This window comes from Ascaphus truei, chromosome 5 (genome assembly GCF_040206685.1).
Source record: "Ascaphus truei isolate aAscTru1 chromosome 5, aAscTru1.hap1, whole genome shotgun sequence".
Classification (NCBI taxonomy): Eukaryota; Metazoa; Chordata; class Amphibia; order Anura; family Ascaphidae; genus Ascaphus; species Ascaphus truei.
This window is the reverse complement of record NC_134487.1, coordinates 128032363-128052147: the sequence shown is the minus strand read 5'-3', so window position 1 is coordinate 128052147 and position 19785 is coordinate 128032363. Positions and strand designations below refer to the sequence as shown.

At 45.5% G+C, this 19785-nt stretch overlaps 1 protein-coding gene across 5 annotated transcripts in view; it reads left to right on the top strand.

The window, feature by feature from the left end:
- NR1H4 (nuclear receptor subfamily 1 group H member 4) overlaps window positions 1–19785 on the top strand; it is a 131610-nt gene that overhangs the window by 40174 nt on the left and 71651 nt on the right. For 4 of the 5 annotated variants that reach the window (XM_075600687.1, XM_075600685.1, XM_075600686.1 and 1 more), the window contains one exon: window positions 19288–19653. In XM_075600687.1, the coding sequence (XP_075456802.1) occupies window positions 19288–19653 (366 nt within the window). Of the gene's footprint in view, window positions 1–11397; window positions 11571–19287; window positions 19654–19785 lie in introns of those variants that run through there. The other variant, XM_075600688.1, reaches the window with a different exon arrangement.

The window sequence follows — 19785 nt, the reverse complement described above, 5'->3', positions numbered from 1 at the left end:
CACGCATGAGCGGAGAGTGGCGCAGAGGCAGCATCAGCACTACATAAGGAGGGAACACGTCGCAAAGGACGTGTTCCCCGATTCCTTAAAGCATTGAAATCGTGGTCACGTGACACGGGACATTTACATGCATATGAGATACCGGCACCCCATAACGGGGCCTGTATCTCGGGAAGCAGGGTGTCCCCGGACCTGAAATCAATGTGGTTCTGCTCCGGAGACCCCCTGCTCATCTACACTAGTAATACAATTTAAATTAAAATATGTAGTAAGCACCAATACACATCCCACCCCCTGTGCCCAACATAAAACCATTATTTATTTATTTGAACACACGATTGATAACATAGGCTGGGGGGGTCCCCGGTTTATCCCCACGTGCGTTCGGGGGTCCTCGGGAGGTCCCCGTGGGTCCCCGCTGGCCAGCGGTACCATTTGTGTTGTACAAAAAAATAAAGATGGCCCACATTTCAATAAATCAGACAATATAAGAGAAATGCTGCACACCTCAAAAAGAAAAATAATGATACAGTTACCGGTGCTCCGGTGTTTGCACGAAAGCCTGCAATCAGTCCTGAACAGATGAACAAAGGAACATAGGGCACAACGGGTATTATATGTTGTTACAAGGGAATGTACTTATGCCATTGTCACTTGATAAAGACCATTATGGTCGAAACGTCGTGTTGGCTCAATAAATGAGTTTGATTTGCTAAACCCGTTGTGCCCTATGTTCCTTTGTTCATCTCCTACATTTTAATAAATACACCTCCCCCCCCAAACACATACAGTACTGTAATGAGCAAACTAACTACAGGTATTATCCAGATATGAATAATAAATCATTTGCCTATTATTAAAAAAAAAAACATTAGCCAGGCAGCATAAATAATATTACAAATATACATTTTAAAATGTAATCAAGACTTTGGAAATTACAGCTTTGATGTTATCAAGGGAATAATAATGTAAGCATGAATTCCAGAGCTGTCAATGAGCTTTATTGTACATAATGTCCACTGTCTAATGTTCCAGGAGTGTGAGCACATGGGGCCATAATTAGTCGCCTGTCGTAAGATATATTCCGGCGCTGGAAGATACATGAAGTCAGTGGGCTCTAAGGAGTCTTCCAGTGCCAGAAGGTGTCTTATAGCAGAAAACTGCTTGGCTAATATGGGGTACGAAGTAGAAAGGGATTGTGAAACAAGAAAAACAATACAAAACATGAATGTCAATTGGAAAAAAGATTGAAACTAAAGCCACTCATAGCATCTTACCTCTGCTTTTTCTGTGTATAGGTGTATTGCACATGGAAAATATGACATCACTTTTGTATTACGCCCTCTAGAATTGGTGTGAAGAGGAGTATCTTGAACATGTGACTCTCAGTGGTAAAAGAGCCTACTTATTAAACTGATGGGCCATGCTCAATTGCTGGAAAACTATTTTCAGTGTAATGCACACTGACACAAAACACAGCACACTAGCACACTATACACAGCGACTAATGCACAGCACACTGATACACTCTCCGGGGTCTGGTGACTGTGGGCCCCAGCTCTTCCAAGCTGCTGACCGGCCTTGACCCCAAGCCCCATCCACGTCCACATTGGTCGGTGCCAGAAGTTTGGCTTACCCAGAAGTTGGGCCCAAATTCTGCATCCGCTCGTGGGATCGGCGCCGCGTCTGAGGCCTCCCGTCGAAGCTTAAATTCTTTGAGGGGGAATGAGTGGGTGTGTGTGTGTTTGTGGGGGGGTTGAGTGTGAGGGGAGAGTGGGATTTGAGAGGGAAGTGGGATTGAGTGAGATGAGGGAGGTATTGAGTAAAAGAGGAGAAGGGGGATAAAGTGAGCGGGGGGTGTAAGAGTGGGAGGGGGAGAGAAGATTTGTAAGAGAGGGAGGTAGAGTAAGAAGGGAGTGTGAGAGAAGGGGAAGAGGGAGGGGGGAAAGTGTAAGAGAGGGAGAATGATAGAGAGGGAGAAGATTGAGGAGGGGAAGTGTGAGTGAAAGGGAGAGGGGGAGGATGAGAGGGGGAATGAAAGAAGGGGGAGAGAAAAAGAGGGGGGAGTGTGAGAGAAATAGAGGGGGGTGAGGGCAAGGCAACCACAAGGGGGGCCCCAGTTGAAACTCTAGTCCTTGATCCCAGGAAAGCTGTGGGCAGCCCTGCTGTCACCCATACTTACACACAGCAGCACACAGACACTCCTCCCTCCTCCTACCCCTGACATCATGCAGAGCAGGGGCGGGTCTCCGTCTCACTCCAACCCCCAGTCTCTGTCCCCCGCTCTCTGCCCCCAGCCTCTGTCCCTCTCTCTCTGCTCCCCACCCTCCTTCCTCACTGACCGGTGCACACGTGTCCGTCAGCTCTGCAGCCAGTTACAATGCCTAGTCCTGCTTTGATGTTGCAGTAACGAAGCAGGATCGGGCGAGCTGTGACCGGGTGCAATGCTGATTGACAGGTTAAGTCACTGCCGCAACGCAGGCGGCAGGGGGTATAATGGCGTAGTGTGCCTACTGCGTGGTTTACTTACACCCCCCTAACAAACTGAGACGACACAGTTTTGTGGAAGTAAAAATGTTCACAGCTTTATTGTTTTAACAATACCTGAAAATAACTGCCAGCCATAATCTTAGTCCTTTGTCACCCCTATTCTCGGTATCTTCCGTCCACTAGGAGAGACACTCTCCACGGCCCCCGTCTACCGTTCACTGGGAGAGACACTCTCCGCCGCGAGAGACACTCTCCACGGCCCCTCGGTCCCCCTTATCAGAGCCGCCTGGGCCTACCCGCATAGGATAGAGCCCAGCTGCCTAAGATTGGTGCCAGTGGTACAGCGCCTGACTGCCTGCGTCGGCGCCTCCAGCCCGCACAATCTTTTCAGGGTGACCGTTACCTGGCGGCCCATCCGCATCGGCTGGAGCCCCATTTCGGGCATTCACGGTGTCCCTACGATGACTGACCTGACAGTTCCGCCACCCGGAGGACCCAATAAGGCCACTTACTGGGGACTCACCCCACACCCCAAGCTGTGACCCTAAACCCTGACTGCTGATCGCTTGCAAAGGCCTACGCATGTTATTAATAAAATATCGAGGGGCCCCCGCTGTGAAGACAGAAAACATGTTAGAAGATTATTTAATTACTCGCCTGCCGGGCCCTAATGTACCCCTTTTAAGCATTTGATTGTGAATCTGAAGCTGCTGGGGGCCAACAGTAACAGCCGAAAAGGCTGCTTCTATGTCAATTTTACCAATAGTGCTCCCTCCCCATATGTCTTAATTATCCCTTATGGCAGTGTCGAATGATTGGTATTGTATCTGGCGTAGCTTGGGTCTATGGCCTCATACCCCCCTTGGGTATGACAGAGGTTGTATTAGCCTGAATATAATTTTTTTTTTTTTTGCATCCGGGGAAATAATTAACTGAGCAATAGGGGGGGGGGGGGTGTGAATGGGCCCACCATACGTCCCAATTTTATCTCCTTGAACTCACACCCCCCCTCACTGGTATGTGAAAAACCCTCTTCTAAAACCCCTCCAAGAAAAACCCACCTTCTCCCGGTCTGGGTACCCCTTTAGCCAACGGCCCAAACCGCTAAGGCTGACTGGTGTTGGGGCCTTCCCTCTCCCCTGGCTGCGGTTGCCCAGGGCCTTTGAAGCACTTCTTGACGGGGTGGTTACCCCCGCACAGGCTACACACATGTCTAAACTTGCAACCCGCCCCCAGCTTGCAGTGTTTATCATTAAACGCCCAACACTCCCCTTTATTGCCCCTGCTTGTTGAATCACTCCCGGGCCGACCGCCTGGACCCTTGGAAAAGGGGGCGTCGCCCCCCTGCTTCCCCCGTCCCACTAACTTCATCCACAATTCCATGTCCATCTTCCCCAAACTCAACCGTGTATCCCCCTGCCACCTATGCCTGAACTGCTCGTCATAATCCCGCCATGCTGACCCCCCGTGTTCGTCATGTATGGTCTGTATCACATTCAGGTATTTCATTACATTATACAATTGCTTGGGATGCTTTGAAAGGAAACAGTCCCCGAACACAGTGAAACCCAGAATCCAGTTCGCATTACTCCTCACTCCATTACTCCTTACTACCTGCACTTTCTCGCCCGCCTCCCACGCGCGCTTCCTCTCTGCTCGTCCCGTTACAGACAGCTTAAACATATCCACATACTTCCTGTTACCTATGTCTCTCTGTGTTCTCCTGGGCAGGTGTGTGTACAGGGAGCTAGTCTCGACCGCGAACGAATCCTCTGCGCTGTGAGCGGAAACCGCACCCTTGTCCTTGCGCGCTTTGCGTTTTGCCTTATCTGTCCTGCTCCACTTTGCTGCCTTGCTCAATGCTTCTACCTGCTTCCTTATGCGCTTTATCCCTGGGGTCTCGTCGCTGTCTGCGCCGCTGCTTGCGTCTGACTCGCTGCTCGCCCTAGCACTCTCACTATCGTCACTGTCTGACCCTTGGGACTCACAGTCCGACCCTGTCCTAACCGACCCCACATCACTAACATCCTCATTTTCCAACACGGCCTGATCCTGCGGCCTGGACACCTGGGTGACTTGTCCTGGATTTTTTACTCGCTGCACGGCTCCGGTTTCTGCTCCCCAGATCGGCAACGCTTCCCAGCGCCCTTGGTACTGGCGCATTTGCCGGGGGGCGCCCGGGACACTGGGGGTGACTGGGTGCCACCCCGTAGCCAGCGGCACTGGGGCTGCCGTTGAAGGATCCCAGGCTGGCGTGGGTGCGCCAGGAGCGTATGGCAAAGGGGCGGGTGCATGGTGCGCAGGGGCATAAGGCACATGGGCGGGTGTGTGGGGCAGTGGCACGTATGGCACCGGGGCGGTTGCTAGGGGCGCAGGTGCGTATGGGGCGTGCACGTACGGCGCAGGGGCGTAATGCGTGTAATGTGCGGGTGCGTACAGGGGGGGTTGGGAAGACGCATGGGCGTAATGCGCATGGGCGTAATGCGCGTGGGCGTAATGCGCGTGGGCATAAGGCGCATGGGGGCATTATGCGCCAGGGTGTAGGGCAGGGGAAACCCGGTGGGGGGTAACGCCGCTGCGGCAGTGGGTGGGATGGTGGACAGAGTTGGGTGGCTGAGTCCAGCCATGGGGGGGGGGTGGTCTGGTCAGCAGGAGAGGGGGTGGTATGGGCAGCATGGGGTGGATGCACTGTGTGGCGGGAGGGGTGACCAGGGCAGCATGGGGAGAGGTGCTTGGGGCAGTATGGGGAGGGTGTATCAGTGCCGCATGGGGAGGGGGTATCAGTTCAGCATGGGGAGCGGGTATCAGTGCAGCATGGGGAGGGTGTATCAGTGCAGCATGGGGAGGGTGTATCAGTGCAGCATGGGGAGGGTGTATCAGTGCAGCATGGGGAGGGTGTATCAGTGCAGCATGGGGAGGGTGTATCAGTGCAGCATGGGGAGAGGGTATAAGTGCAGCATGGGGAGAGGGTATAAGTGCAGTATGGGGAGGGGTGACCAGGGCAGCGTGGGGAGAGGTGACCAGGGCAACGTGGGGAGAGGTGACCAGGGCAGCGTGGGGAGAGGTGACCAGGGCAGCGTGGGGAGAGGTGACAAGGGCAGCGTGGGGAGAGGTGACCAGGGCAGCGTGGGGAGAGGGGGGCCGTTTTTCTGTGAGGTGGAGTAAAGCAGCCTGCATTTCCCTGCTCTGCACGGAGCAGGTACCGGAATGAGGCTGGGGGTGGAGCTGGCATGCCGGGCTGATTCTCTCAGTCTCCGGCTGGGAACGGGGCAGAGGGCTGCTGCTGCTGCTTCTGTAGGGCTGCCGATGCAGGAGGCTGGGTTCTGCTGGGCTGCTTCATTGTGCTGGGGATCGGTGATCACGATCGGGAGGCACAGGGACCTGCAGGGTGAGAAGAAAACAGAATCAGTGATCAGTTCCTGCAAGCGCTGGGCTTAAATAGCCCGTCCCATTAGCCCCTCCCCTTGTTGATTCGCGCGCAAATCCACCAAACCTCGTGGTGGGGGGAAAGGAAGGCACGTTAAGTACGGAGCCATTATGGACGCGACGGCCCCATTTTGGGACCTCTGCTTCTCTTTTCTGCACTCCCTACCAGGATGGCCCGGGCAGCTGGCCCTCTGTATCTATACAGTACATACATTTTACGTTTCAAACAAATTCAACTATTTGATTTTTACGTGACTTGCATAGCTTTAGTATGTCTGGAATATAAGGACATATACAGATTAATGAATCATTTGATTTCTCTGGGCGAACATTTCCATGCAAAATGTAATCTTCCATCGTATTGAATAGCATGCGAACATCTAATTTTGAGAGATATCTTCATTTGCATACTAAAGCCAGAACTAAATTGTAACCTAAAATAAAGTGTGTTCCTTGGTTTGGACACCTGAGAACTGTTTAATGAATACAGCAAGATGTGTTACCATGCAAAAACATTTTTTTTTTTTTTGCACAGAAACGCCATTCTTGCTGTTTAATGAATAGCTCCCAATGTATAATTGCAGTTTAAGTGTGGTGTGTGTGGTGTGTGTGTGGTTAACGAACATAACCTCTCAATTAATTCAAACCTAGCAAGTTAGAAAATGTTACATTCAAGGGATCTGTAGCATGTGATGTTCAATATTTTGCGTTTTTATTGCTATACCTAGTAGCTATTATTTATTTTATTGTTTTGCTATATTCTATATAATCCGGTAGCTCAGTAACTCTTGCAATTCGTCTAATTTCTGTACCGCCGATGCAGACAAACATTATTAAAACTCCTAGACACATACAAGAGGCTACAATTATTTCCTCTAATTGGTTGTTTGGTGAAATACTAACGAGGTAATTATAGTTAATATTTTACAGCTACACTGCACAGGCTTGTGCTGATAGAGGGTTTATGGATTTAAAGGTGCAATCATTAATGGTATATTTTGAAAATCCGATCTAACTTTTTTGTGTTAATGTCGCCTTTCAATAAAGTGTTTTAAATTCAAGGTTAGAGATTTGCAAAACTTTTACACAAGTTACCTAAATTGGCGAATGTTAGACTAGCATTGCTGGAGAAACTGTTGTGAAGTCATCAAATTTGTATATATCTTCCCCATATTGTGTTCCTAAAAAAAATAAATGTAAATATCTTCCTGTACTGCAGTATTTCAAACCTTGTTTAAAATGTAGCTCAGAGTAATAGAAGGGACCTACCGTATACAGTGGGAAGATATAGAAAGAAGCACAACAGGGAGTGAATAGAGGCAGAGAAAGAGGAGAGAGAAATGTTGAGAAAGAGGAGAGAGAGTGTTGAGAAAGAGGAGAGAGTGTTGAGAAAGAGAAAGAAAACTGTTTCCACGTATTAAAAAGAAGTAGTGTAGCCCCTTTACCCCCACCCTAAGTGAGATTTGGTCTGCTACTCCATATTTACTGCGGTATGGTGCATACTTGTGAGATAACAGGAGGGCTGAGCACTTCCGCGGTGGTGTGGGGAATCATCAGGACAGGTGTACAGGGTACCTTTGTTCATTGGTTGCAGCGCCTCCAGTCAGCATGGATCCTATGGATAGAAGGATGGCCCAGACTGACAGATTTCCTTAGCCGAAGACAGTGAATCACTGTGATAGATGTTTCCATGGTATTTATTGTATGTTCAGGATCTTACAGCAGGTATATCACTTTCCTTGCTTCCCCTAGTAACAGCATTACTGATAGGGCTTGAGGCCCATACCAGGCCTTCTGCATGGTGCTCTTCCTGAGGACTCCTAATGAGACCCAGGGTAGCTGGTACTCATTCCACAGGGGGGGGGGGGGGGGGGAAAGAGACACACCCACTTTTGGAAAAGTGCTACTATTTATACCCTTGGGTTGTGCTTGTAACCCTGCCCCATAACAGAGCAGGTCTGGGTACTTACAGGCCATCACATCCAGCATTTGACCCAACCAGTATCCACCTCTCAGGCTGACACTTTCTGGCAGTTGCTAGGCCCGCCCTTGGATACATCAAATATATCCAAGGCTGCAATAGCACACAAGGCCTTTCTGATGGAATTAACCCATCTACTGCCTGCACCTAATAGGACTTACACTGGCTGGGCCCAGGAAAATAAGTAGTGGCCGGAGGCTAGGCTACAGTAGTATAAAAGCTATGTACAACATCTTGATGAAAAGACTTTATATGATTTATGGCTGAACGTGGCAGAAACAGTCATGTTCATTTAAAGTAATTTCATCACGATGTTGTAAGTATCTGGTTTTCTGTTACTTCTTTGGAGACGACTGTCATTTTTTTCCCTTTTGCTCAATTACTGTGTTGGCTGCACAGACGGTAATTTTCTGCCAACATATTTTCCCAGTTTTTTTGTTTTTTTTCATCTTGTGCATCAATAACTTAGTAAATGTATTGCACAAGGTGAAATAATTTCTGGTTTAAATGCGATTTGGAGGGTCAAGGCCCAAAACCAAGTCGTCTTGCATTGAACACTATACAAAGACAAAGGCAAAATAATTACTGTAGGGTAGACCTAGAGTCTTAAAACATAGGGAACAACTGCGGTGGTGTTTAATATTTAGGTGAAAGGTGGGGAATAGCCACACAAACTAAAATTCTTGCAACAACAAAAAAAAACCACCGTATTGGCCCGCATATAGTGCTATGTTTTTTTTTCCGTAAAAATGTCCTTCCGAAGACTGTACTCGTATTATATGCGCAGCCTAACACATTGTATTTTTCATGTAGAACACCTTCAAAACTTTAGGGTCGTATTATGAGCGAGGCCGTACTATATTCGGGCCAATACGGTAATTTGAATGGGGATTTAAATTTCCAAAGCATGAGGAAGACGGTTTCACAGCATACTGAACAGGAGCACACAGTATATAAAGGGTAAGGGGAACAGTTAGTTCTAGCTTTCTTGCATACTGGACATCCGTTGTACTTGTTTTTTTTTAAGATGTTTGACCCATGTTGACAGCTTTATCTCTCTTGAAGCATGGAATAAATATTTAGGGTATTTAGGTTCTAGGCATAGACCTCTGATTGCCTCAAAAGATTTGTCATACCACTCATATTAGCCAATATTTCCAAGCTTAATTCAGAGAGATTCAAGATAAAAATGCAGGAGATTTCGAAATCTTCCCTTGACTGGAATTGGGACGAGGAAACTATTTTTACTGACTTTACAGACAGAAATGAGACAGCCTCCCTCATAAAAAGGGAGCGTTGGTGAGTGAGATTGCTATGGGTCTGCTCCGAGGCCTGTCCAAAATCTTAAGGATGTGTGCCAATCAGGGGTGCGAACTTGTCTCTGCCCAATCATGTATCCAAGCCGAAGATATGTAAAGAATAATAGTAAAAGAGCTGGTTGAAGTAATTATCACAGAATGAAAAGGCAGGAAATGACTGTTTATTTAGGTCACTGACTCAGCTATGGACAGACCCCACAGCTTCGCTATTTAATCACAAATGAGCTATGACTCAGAAACTTGACTTTGCAACCCAGAACTGGTTATTTCCTAACACAATGTTAACATCGCTATTAATGGCAGTGCTATGGATATGTGTGTTCTGTTAATCTTTCCTTTGAGATAGTACATTACTAAGAAAGGAAAACAAGCAGTTAGTATTACACATTATCTTGTGGGGTAGCCTAACAGCATCAATCCTGCCCAAACTTACTGTTACAGGTACTGATACATTTCCTGTTTATTTAAGTATGGTGGGCACGGTCGATGATGTTGCGACTTTCTATCGGCCAGCAATGTGGTGGCCATTTTTATTTCCTGGGAGGGACAGGGGAACATTGGTATCTAAACCTGTAGGGTTCTTTTCAAGAGAAAATAGTGCGGTCCAGCTCCAGAGAACCCGCTGGTCCAAATAATGTAAATAAATAATAATAAACATTAAAAAAACAACGTAGGCAGGATTGCTGCTTTCAATTCGATAACCGTGATTGTGCCACTGCCATACTGTAAGCCACCGAGTGCATTTGTGACTGATATTTTCATGAAAGGTGATCTCAGATCACTTGGAGTTATATTGCATGTTCTATTGCTTTGCACTTAAACTAAGTCCCGTGAATATTTTTCTTCGTGGTAATTCTAGTTAGTTACTCTACAGAATATTTAGAATAGGTCTACTGCTCTAAGCCCCAACTTCTACTAATAAACATTATGAAAAAGTAATGATGACATAAAGCAGGCGTGAGCAACTTCAGTCCTCAAGGGCCACCAACAAGTCAGGTTTTCAGGAAATCCCAGCTTCAGCACAGGTGGCTCAATGATTATGACTGAGCCACCTGTGCTGAAGCAGGGATATCCTGAAAACCTGATCTGTTGGTGGCTCTTGAGGACTGGAGTTGCCCACCCCTGATATAAAGACAAACTAATAACATACAAAAAGCGCTTGATCTAATAATACCTGTGAGGTAAGAGTACCTAATGTACTCCTAATATATATTAGCGGGCTTGGTGGATGGTGTAAGCAGCCCCAGAGATTCCAAACCGGTGTATGATACAGTATGTATTACCAGTAAACCTGAAGGGGAACCCCACAATATATAATATAATGTCAACTCCTAGATTGGAGTGTTAACAATAGTGAGTATTCAAAATAATCCCAATAAGAGGAGTGTGTTATCAGTCCTCAATCAGAAAAATGGCAGCCTGAGAGACAGGACAGACAAGTCTTCAAAAAACGTGTCAAAATAGGAATATAGAACAAACAAATCAAGTCCCTGGCGTGCTATTTTCCGCTCTCCGAATCCCCTGGTTCCCGAGATACGGACTGGTAAAGGTAATGCATTGCAGTCCGCTCCCTGCGAAACAAAATGGCGGTTTAAATCTACTGCGTTACACAGGCCAAAAGCAAGCAACAGCGTTATCTGTTGGCCCCCTGTGATGCGGGGGATTTAAATACCACGACGTACCAGCGCTGAAGGAGTGCGCTCAGTGAGTAAAGTCACTGACTCGGATAACAATGGCACTGAGTTTGAGGCAGCGGAACGTGGTTCAATTCCCGGTGTCGGCTCCTTGTGACCTTGGGCAAGTCACTTTATCTCCCTGTGCCTCAGGCACCAAAAACATAGATTGTAATCTCATCTGGGCAGGGAGTGTGTCTGCAAAGATCCTATATGCTGCGTACTGCGCACTATACTGTAATTGTGAAGCACTTTGTGTCCCAGTGGGAGAAAAGCGCTGTATGAAAAAATTATTTTCAGTATTACTCGGGAATCAGCTGAAAATACCACGGTTCTGCTCCAGTAAAAAAATTAAAAAAGAGAAGGGCTGGGTGAGCTGCTGCTTTAAATCAGCAGATCGTTTAACGCTAGCTTTAACAAATTGCAGTAGTGCACCTGAGTTAATCAGTAAACCACCTATAACCTCTGCTCCATGTCACACCTTAGCATGCAAGATGTACAAGGAAACACTCATTTTAGTCTGTGAGCGAAGGGATAGAATGTGCAGCCAGCACTCATTCCATTTAGATCTGTGTGGAATCATATAGTTCTGGTGTATTTTCAACAATAACGAATCGGGAAGAACGCTGTTACAGTGTCTTCAGTTCATCATGGAAATGGTTAGAATCAACAAAGCAAAAGGTAAGATTATTTGAGTTGTATTCTTTAGGCCTTGTACATTGAACATACTTAGGGTGACCAGACGTGTAACTGGAACAGTTCCGGTTTTTAGGGAGTTGTCCCGGTGTCCTGACAATCTGTCACGTGTCATGGTTTTGCGGAGCAGAGAGAGGAGCAGGGGCTGTGCAATGTCACCTCCAGCCAACAGTGGCTCTATGTGGCTCATGTAGCTTCTCCTCTCCCTGGCTGCAGTGTGCTGGGGATAAGGTAAGAGTGTACTTGTGTGTATTTCGCTATGTATCCAACAGGGGGAGTGAGAGAAACATGGGGTGGCAGAGAATGACATTGGGGGAGGAGGGAGTGACATGGTTGGGGGGAGAGAGACATGGGTGGGGGTTAGAGAGACATGTGTGGGGGTGGAGAGAGACATGAGTGAGGGGGGAAGACGGGGTGGGAGAGGGAAACATGGGGAGGGAGAGAGAAACATGGGGAGGAGAGTGAGAGACTTGGGGAGGGAGAGAGAGACATGGGGAGGGAGAGAGAGACATGGGGAGGGAGAGAGAGACATGGGGAGGGAGAGAGAGACATGGGGAGGGAGAGAGAGACATGGGGAGGGATAGAGAGGGAGAGACATGGGGAGGAGAGTGAGAGACATGGGGGAGAGAGAAATGGGGGAAGGGAGGGGGAGAGAGAAATGGGGGAAGGGAGGGAAGGGAGGGAAGGAGAGACATGGGGGAGGGAGAGACATGGGGGAGGGAGAGAAATATGGGGAGAGAGACATGGGGAGGAGAGTGAGAGACATGTGGAAGAGAGTGAGGGACATGGGAAGAGAGTGAGGGACATGGGGAAGAGAGTGAGGGACATGGGGAAGCGAGTGAGAGACATTGGGAGGAGAGTGAGAGATATTGGTAGGAGAGTGAGAGACATGGGGAAGAGAGAGAGAGAGACATGGGGGGAGAGAGACTTGGGGGGGGGGGAGAGAAAGACATGGGGGGAGAGAGACATGGGGACAGACATTTATTTATAATATATTTTACCAGGAAGTAATACATTGAGAGTTACCTCTCGTTTTCAAGTAGACATGGGGGGAGAGAGACATGGTGAGGGAGCGACCTTGGGGGGAGAGAGCGACATGGGGGGTGAGAGAGAGATGGGGGGGAGGGAGAGACATGGGGGAGGGAGAGACATGGGGAGGGGGGGGAGAGACATGGGGGGGAGAGAGAGACACTGGGGAGAGAGAGACTGGGAAGGGATAAAGAGAGACTGGGAAGGGATAAAGAGACTCAGGGAAGGGGGAGAGAGAGACTGGGAGGAGATATCTCTTATATATATATATATATATATATATATATATATATATATATATATACCACTATTATGGTTACGGTGGGTAAAAAAAGTGACTAAAACCCTCCACAGTAAAGCATAAAGCAACTGTAAATATTCCTGTATATTCATTTGCATGTCTTAGACAGGCCTGCAACCCTGTCTTTCACCATCATCACTCAGCAAACAGCACTTCCACTGCAGCAAGGGATTCTGGGAAATGACATGCAAATGAGCACACAGTGCCACTTTTTATCTCATGCTCACATTACATGAGCAACCCTTAGTCAATGCATGCTGCTTTAAACACAGCTTTTAAGCAAGGACTTGGGAGATGCAAAGTCAGTTAACCCACTCACAGACATGTTTCAACCTTGATGGGTATCATCAGTGTGAGGTTGGCTTGCTGACATTTGCTCAAATGAGATAAGAGTAGGTAATCACCACCACTATTAAGGTGGCACTGTGTGCTCATTTGCATGTCATTTCCCAGAATCCCTTGCTGCAGTGGAAGTGCTGTTTGCTGGGTGATAATGGTGAAAGACAGGGTTGCAGACCTGTCTAAGACATGCAAATGAATATACAGGAATATTTACAGTTGCTTTATGCTTTACTGTGGAGGGGTTTAGTCACTTTTTTTTACCCACCATAACCTTAATAGTGGTGGTGATTACCTACTCTTATCTCATTTGAGCAAATGTCAGCAAGCAAACCTCACACTGATGATACCCATCAAGGTTGAAACATGTCTGTGAGTGGGTTAACTGACTTTGCATCTCCCAAGTCCTTGCTTAAAAGCTGTGTTTAAAGCAGCATGCATTGGCTAAGGGTTGCTCATGTAATGTGAGCATGAGATAAAAAGTGGCACTTTGTGCTCATTTGCATGTCATTTCCCAGAATCCCTTGCTGCAGTGGAAGTGCTGTTTGCTGGGTGATAATGGTGAAAGACAGGGTTGCAGACCTGTCTAAGACATGCAAATGAAGATACAGGAATATTTACAGTTGCTATATATATATATATATATATATATATATATATATATATATATATATATATATATATCCATATCCATATCCATATATATCCGGTGAAGAAGGGGAGAGAGAATTAATAGAGTATAAATGGGGATGCTACTAGACAAACACCATTATAATATTTATTTTTAAGTGATGTAATTTGTTTTTTAAATAATCTTTTAATGTATCCTGGTTTTTCCTTTTGAAAATCTGGTCAGCCTAACCATACTGACTGTTGTAGCAAGGTGCAATGCAATAAGCCTTTGAAGGACTTTGTTGAAAAACAAATCTGACAGTTTTGAATGTAAATGACCATACCCACCTAAAACGATGGTTATTGGTCTGTATCTAATGTTTCCTACCGGAATGATTTACAATAATGCTGTCGTTAATGTATTCTCAAATGTAGCATATTGTAAACATTTGTGTTGGGCTTCTATACCTTGTATTAATCTAGCATATAAAAATAACATTGTTGTTGTGCATGGGACTCTATGGTTCTCTTCTATGAATGTTCATGTTTATTTTACACCATTAGATGTTTCCTCCATCCTGTCATCACTCTTCATTCAGAGAAGTGGTGCAATGTTTCCTGTTAGTCTCCATTATTGAACACTATCTATCTCAATGTCTTGTATAGCGAATACACAGAGCGAGACTCTGCTCCTATACACTGTTAAGGAGATTTATCAAAGTGTTACGCTCTACTTTTTCCCAGTGCAACAAGGAAATTATGAAACATTGCTACCACCAGGAGAGATAAAGGGTTATTTTTTTAATCAGGTCACCTGACGCAGTGCAAAACTGCAGTACAGCTAATAGGTCAAAGTAATTAACTACATTCTTTGAGAACTGAGGAAAAGACGATTAAATGTCCTTTTTGACAGGAAAAACTCAGTATTTAAAAAAGGAAGGTATATGGCAAGTTCTGAAGATTACGTGTCTTTAATGCGTTTTCCAATAGAAATATTAAGCCATTCCAAGTCAGGAAGTGCATTTAGTGCGTTTTTGACAAAAATGAGTTTTACCTCTACAACCATGTTTATAATACACATTTTATCCCCTTGTCATCTAACTCTTTAGCATTTGCCTCATTCACCATGTTGTTTCTTATCTGTCAATATAAGCTCAAGCGCTATAGTGCAACTGTTGTAATGTTAAACATTTGTGGCCAGAATGATCTATGGCATTGCAATTATCTACATTGTCAGATCTTGTAGACTTACAGCAGAAACACCCCTTAGCAAACCTCCCTTTTTTTACATGATGGGAAGCATGACTCCCCCATATTTGAACCGTGCTATATCTGTTGACCCCTCCCCCCGTTCCTCAAATACTTACTGATGCTCCCCAGAATCCTGTACCTGTTCCAGACCCTCCCGATTCAAGTAATCAGGGACGATATCCTCCGGCTGCAGTCCGCAATGGTGAAATTCGTCTGGGGTAATAAAACACCACGCATTGAAACTAGCACACTTATTAGGCCCACACCTAGAGGGGGGTTAGCGGTACCTTGCTTGTTATCGTATTTCAGAGCGGCCCAATTATCTCAAATTACCCAGTGGCACACTCACCCAAGCTTAAGGCGGTGAGTAGAACTGGAAAAAGAGTGCTGTGCCCCGGTGGCATTGCAGGACTTCATTTGGCTACCAAAAATGGTTTATAAGACCGTAAGTGACCCTCTATCCGCGATGGGCAGCTCGTTAGCAGTGTGGGAGAATAGCAGATACAAATATGCCCTTACAAGGCAGCACTCCTTGATGACCCCGATTTTGGGAAATCCTGATTTCGCTCCGGGCCTGCAGAGTAAGGATTTTACAATTTGGAAACAAAAAGGCCTCACTAGGCTACTACACTTGGAGGGAAGAATTTCAATAAAACCTTTTGAACAAATTAAATTGGAGAAAGAGATGCCAAATTCAGAATTCTTTAGATACCTCCAGCTAAGAGCGTTCTATACTAAATCCCCAAAACGCCCCAGGCGAACAAATTTTGAGCAGCTCTGTTCCAGAGGGACAGACACCAAGGGACTTATCTCTGGTATATATAGAGAGGTGGTCTGTCCTGCAAAAGAAGACGACAAGAAACTTAGTTACAGGACCAGGTGGGAGAGGGACTTAGGGGAGACCATAGAAGACGAGGACTGGGACTCCATAGTATTAGCGGCTTCAAAGAGTTGTATATGCACCACATTAAAGGAAAATGCGTATAAAGTCCTGATGAGATGGTATCTGACCCCGCTAAGATTGTCTAAGTTTGTTAAAGATTACCCCCCATTGTGTCCAAAACAATGTGGGGAACAGGCAGACTTGTTGCACATGCTGTGGAGTTGCACCAAAGTGATCCCAATCTGGGAAGACATTAGGAATTGGCTTCAGAGAATTCTCGGTCTCACGGTCCCTTTGGACCCCTGGTTGTTTCTGCTCGGCAGACGCACCCCGGGGTTAAACAGATCGGAGCACAAATTAATTGCACATTTTGCAATAGCCCTGAGGTGCGAAATCGCAGCATTGTGGAAGCAACCCAAGTTACCCAACATCCCAAAAATCAGGAAAAGAATTTGGTACATCTGCCGGATGGAGCAGTTAACGAGTCTGGTTAACGACACCGGCACAAATTTTCTAAAAATCTGGGCACCGTGGCTGGCCCAAACGGATATCCCAGGGGTAGATGCCTCCACTATTCTGCTCTGATAGATTCAAACGCATTCTCCTATGATGTGCTGAGACAGTTGAGTGCCAGGTATAGGACTGATAGGGTCGACAGAGAGCAAACCTCAGTTAAATGTCATGAGTCACTAGACGAGACCTCTTCCTGACGATCAAAGGCAGTGGGTCCGATCAGAAAACCTGAGTTTTCCTGGACTGCTCCCCCCCCCCTTCCCTCCCCTTCCTTACCACCCCTTCCAGTGTCTTTGTCTACGGTCTTGTTAGTCAGTTAGTCTGCCTGGTATGTCGTGTGCGGTTAAACTACTAAAAACTTGAGTGGATGTGGTTACTTTATAATATGACATTGTGTTGTTAGATTTCTATATGATTGTACCATGCACTCAATAAAAACATTTTTGGTTGGAAAAAAAATACTTACTGGTGAAGTTACCAGTATTACTTCCTAGTTTTTGCCAGGTGGGATATTTAAAGTGCCATCAAATTCAGTTTCACAGCCATTTTGTTTCCACTGGAACGAGATTTCAATCCGGTAATTTCACTGGTAAGTATTTTGGGAACCAGAGCGCAGGGCCGGCCTTTTGGGGGGCCCCACACTCCCTTTTCTGCCTCCTCCTGTCGCTGCCGGGATCCAAAGTCCAATCAACAGAAAAGGGGAGAGCTGGAGAAGGGAGATGGCGAGTCCCCAAACCAGTGCAGGACCACACCGCTGCTCACTCCAAGGTAGGGAGGGAGGGTGTGTGTGCATGTCTGTAGCTGTGAGAGGTGTGTGTGTAGCTGGAGGCGCGTGCATGCACAGAGGGGGGTCTTCTCTTATGTGGAGCGTCCTTCTGTGACATCATGATTTCATGACCCTGCAATAGGAGGAGCCCACTGTCGGCATGGTACATTGGGCCCCGCCAAAGGGAAGGCCGGCCCTGGCTAGGAGTCACCGGAACTGCAAATAGCATGCTCCGAGAGACCTCAGAGTTCCCATCGTGTAAATCAGGGGGAAACAATGGCGTTTCGTAGTTTGTTTTGCTAAGAATTATTTGGGTCTAGGTGATAGTTTGCTGATTCAAAGAATGTTAGAATACATAATGGCAGATTTTTCCAGAATAATGTTTTTACTCTGTGTTTGAAGTAGCTATTACTTACTGTAGAAAGATGATGTACTACTGGTTTAAGGGGGATTCCAGATGGGTCTCACCCTGAGAAACAATGTTTCCATTGTTCATTGGTAGACTCTACATATTTTTCCTTTTCTTAAAGTTGTCTTTATAATATGAGCATTTAAATTGTTAAAGCAAAATACAAATCTTAAATTAACACATTTTAGTGCATCAATTGTGGAAATAGCATTCAGTACTTCAAGGCCATTTGACCCACCCAAGCCCCTATATACAAAGCAGAACTATGCTATAAAACACCTTCCGACTTTGGGAAACACCTTACAGCTCACTAAAGTAAATGGTCCGTAAGGCTTCTTCTGTGTCGGTAGGTGTCTTATGACATAGCGCCAGTTAGTAAATATGGCCCTAAGTTGTTCTCCTTTTTCAGGCATTATTCATTTGTACAGCGGGAAAAAAACAAATATAAGCTTGAGGATCAAACATAAGGCTATGATAAGCCAATGTGATGAAATATAACAAGCGGAGTATTAATGGGGTTAATAACGGAAGCTTTCACTGCTGAAAAAATGAAGTATAAGATGTAGGGAGATCACAGGTGTGAGAGCCGCTGGAGAAGCCATGTTACCCCCGTTAAGGATGGATATGTTACCCCATGGGATAACTGCAGCTTGATGAACCCGTGTCTCTGTCAGTGGGGTGTGGAGTAACGCTTTTACTCACGATTAGTCACCGTTCACTTTTCCATCTTGATACAGCTTGTAGTGAAACCCAAAATGGTAGGGCAATCCGTGACCGCCCTGTGGCGTCTCTCCGATCATAGACGGCAGGACAAAATGTGGTTGATCTGTGAAACTGCCGCCCCTAATGAAATCAGAACTCAACAGCAATGAAAAAAATAAAAAGGTTTATTAAACTACATAAAAATTATACAAAAATACACGAACAAAACAAAAAAATCTGCTCCCACGCATTTCACGCCCTCTCTGGCGCTTGCTCAAGGAGTACTCATACTCCATTTTATGTAGTTTAATAAACCTTTTTTATTTTTTTCATTGCTGGTGAGTTCTGATTTCATTGGGGGCGGCAGTTTCCCGGATAAACCACATTTTATCCATTGTTCATTTGTAGACTCTACATATGATCCCCGTTTCATTATTTTTCCTTGTCTTAAAGTTGTCTTTATAATATGAGCATTTAAATTGTTAAAGCAAAATACAAGTCTTAAATTAACACATTTTAGTGCCTCAATTGTGAAATAGCATTCATATGAAAAGCTGCTGGTACTCATGATCATCCATGGTGATTGATGATGTTGTAACCAATTAAATTTACAAAAAAGTATATTTTACTTGTTTTTATATACAAGTACATGCAATTAATATCAGCATTGCAGAAAATAATTATTATATGCAAGTATATTTACCTATATCACCAGTTGTACTGATGTGTGTGCATATATAATTTCATAAAAACATTCTCAAAATCCAAACGTTTAGTAGATTCGCATGTCTAGAGTTGTCCATTTTAGTGGGATTTTGTTACAAAAGATGTCTACACTATAATTGATATATTACACTTCCGGAATTAACTGTTCTCAATTTTTTTTTTGTTTGCTAGGACTACATTCAATGCATGCAAGTTCCCCAGTCCATGATTCAGAAGTGCCCTCATTCTCCACTCATTATAACCAGATCCAGTTTCCAACAGTGCACCAACCAATTACATCATCACCATATCACACTAATACCAGCTATTACTCACAACATGCAGAAGACTGGTACTCCAATGGAATTTGTGAGCTGAAACGGATACCCTCAGAGAACCTATTTACAATAGACACTGATATCGTGGACTTACCAGCAGCCAAGAAGTCTAGGCTTAGTCCCTGTGTTGGAAGGGTTAAAGGAGATGAGTTGTGTGTTGTGTGCGGAGACAAAGCATCTGGCTACCATTACAATGCATTAACCTGCGAAGGATGTAAAGGTAAGAAAATCCTGTTTACAATCTGCTAGTGAAATATGTCCCCGTCTTTGTTTTGCAGTTTTATAGGTTTTCAAATGTTTGTCTTATCTTTACTGTGTATTGCATATACTTTTTATGTGACTTTGTCATGCA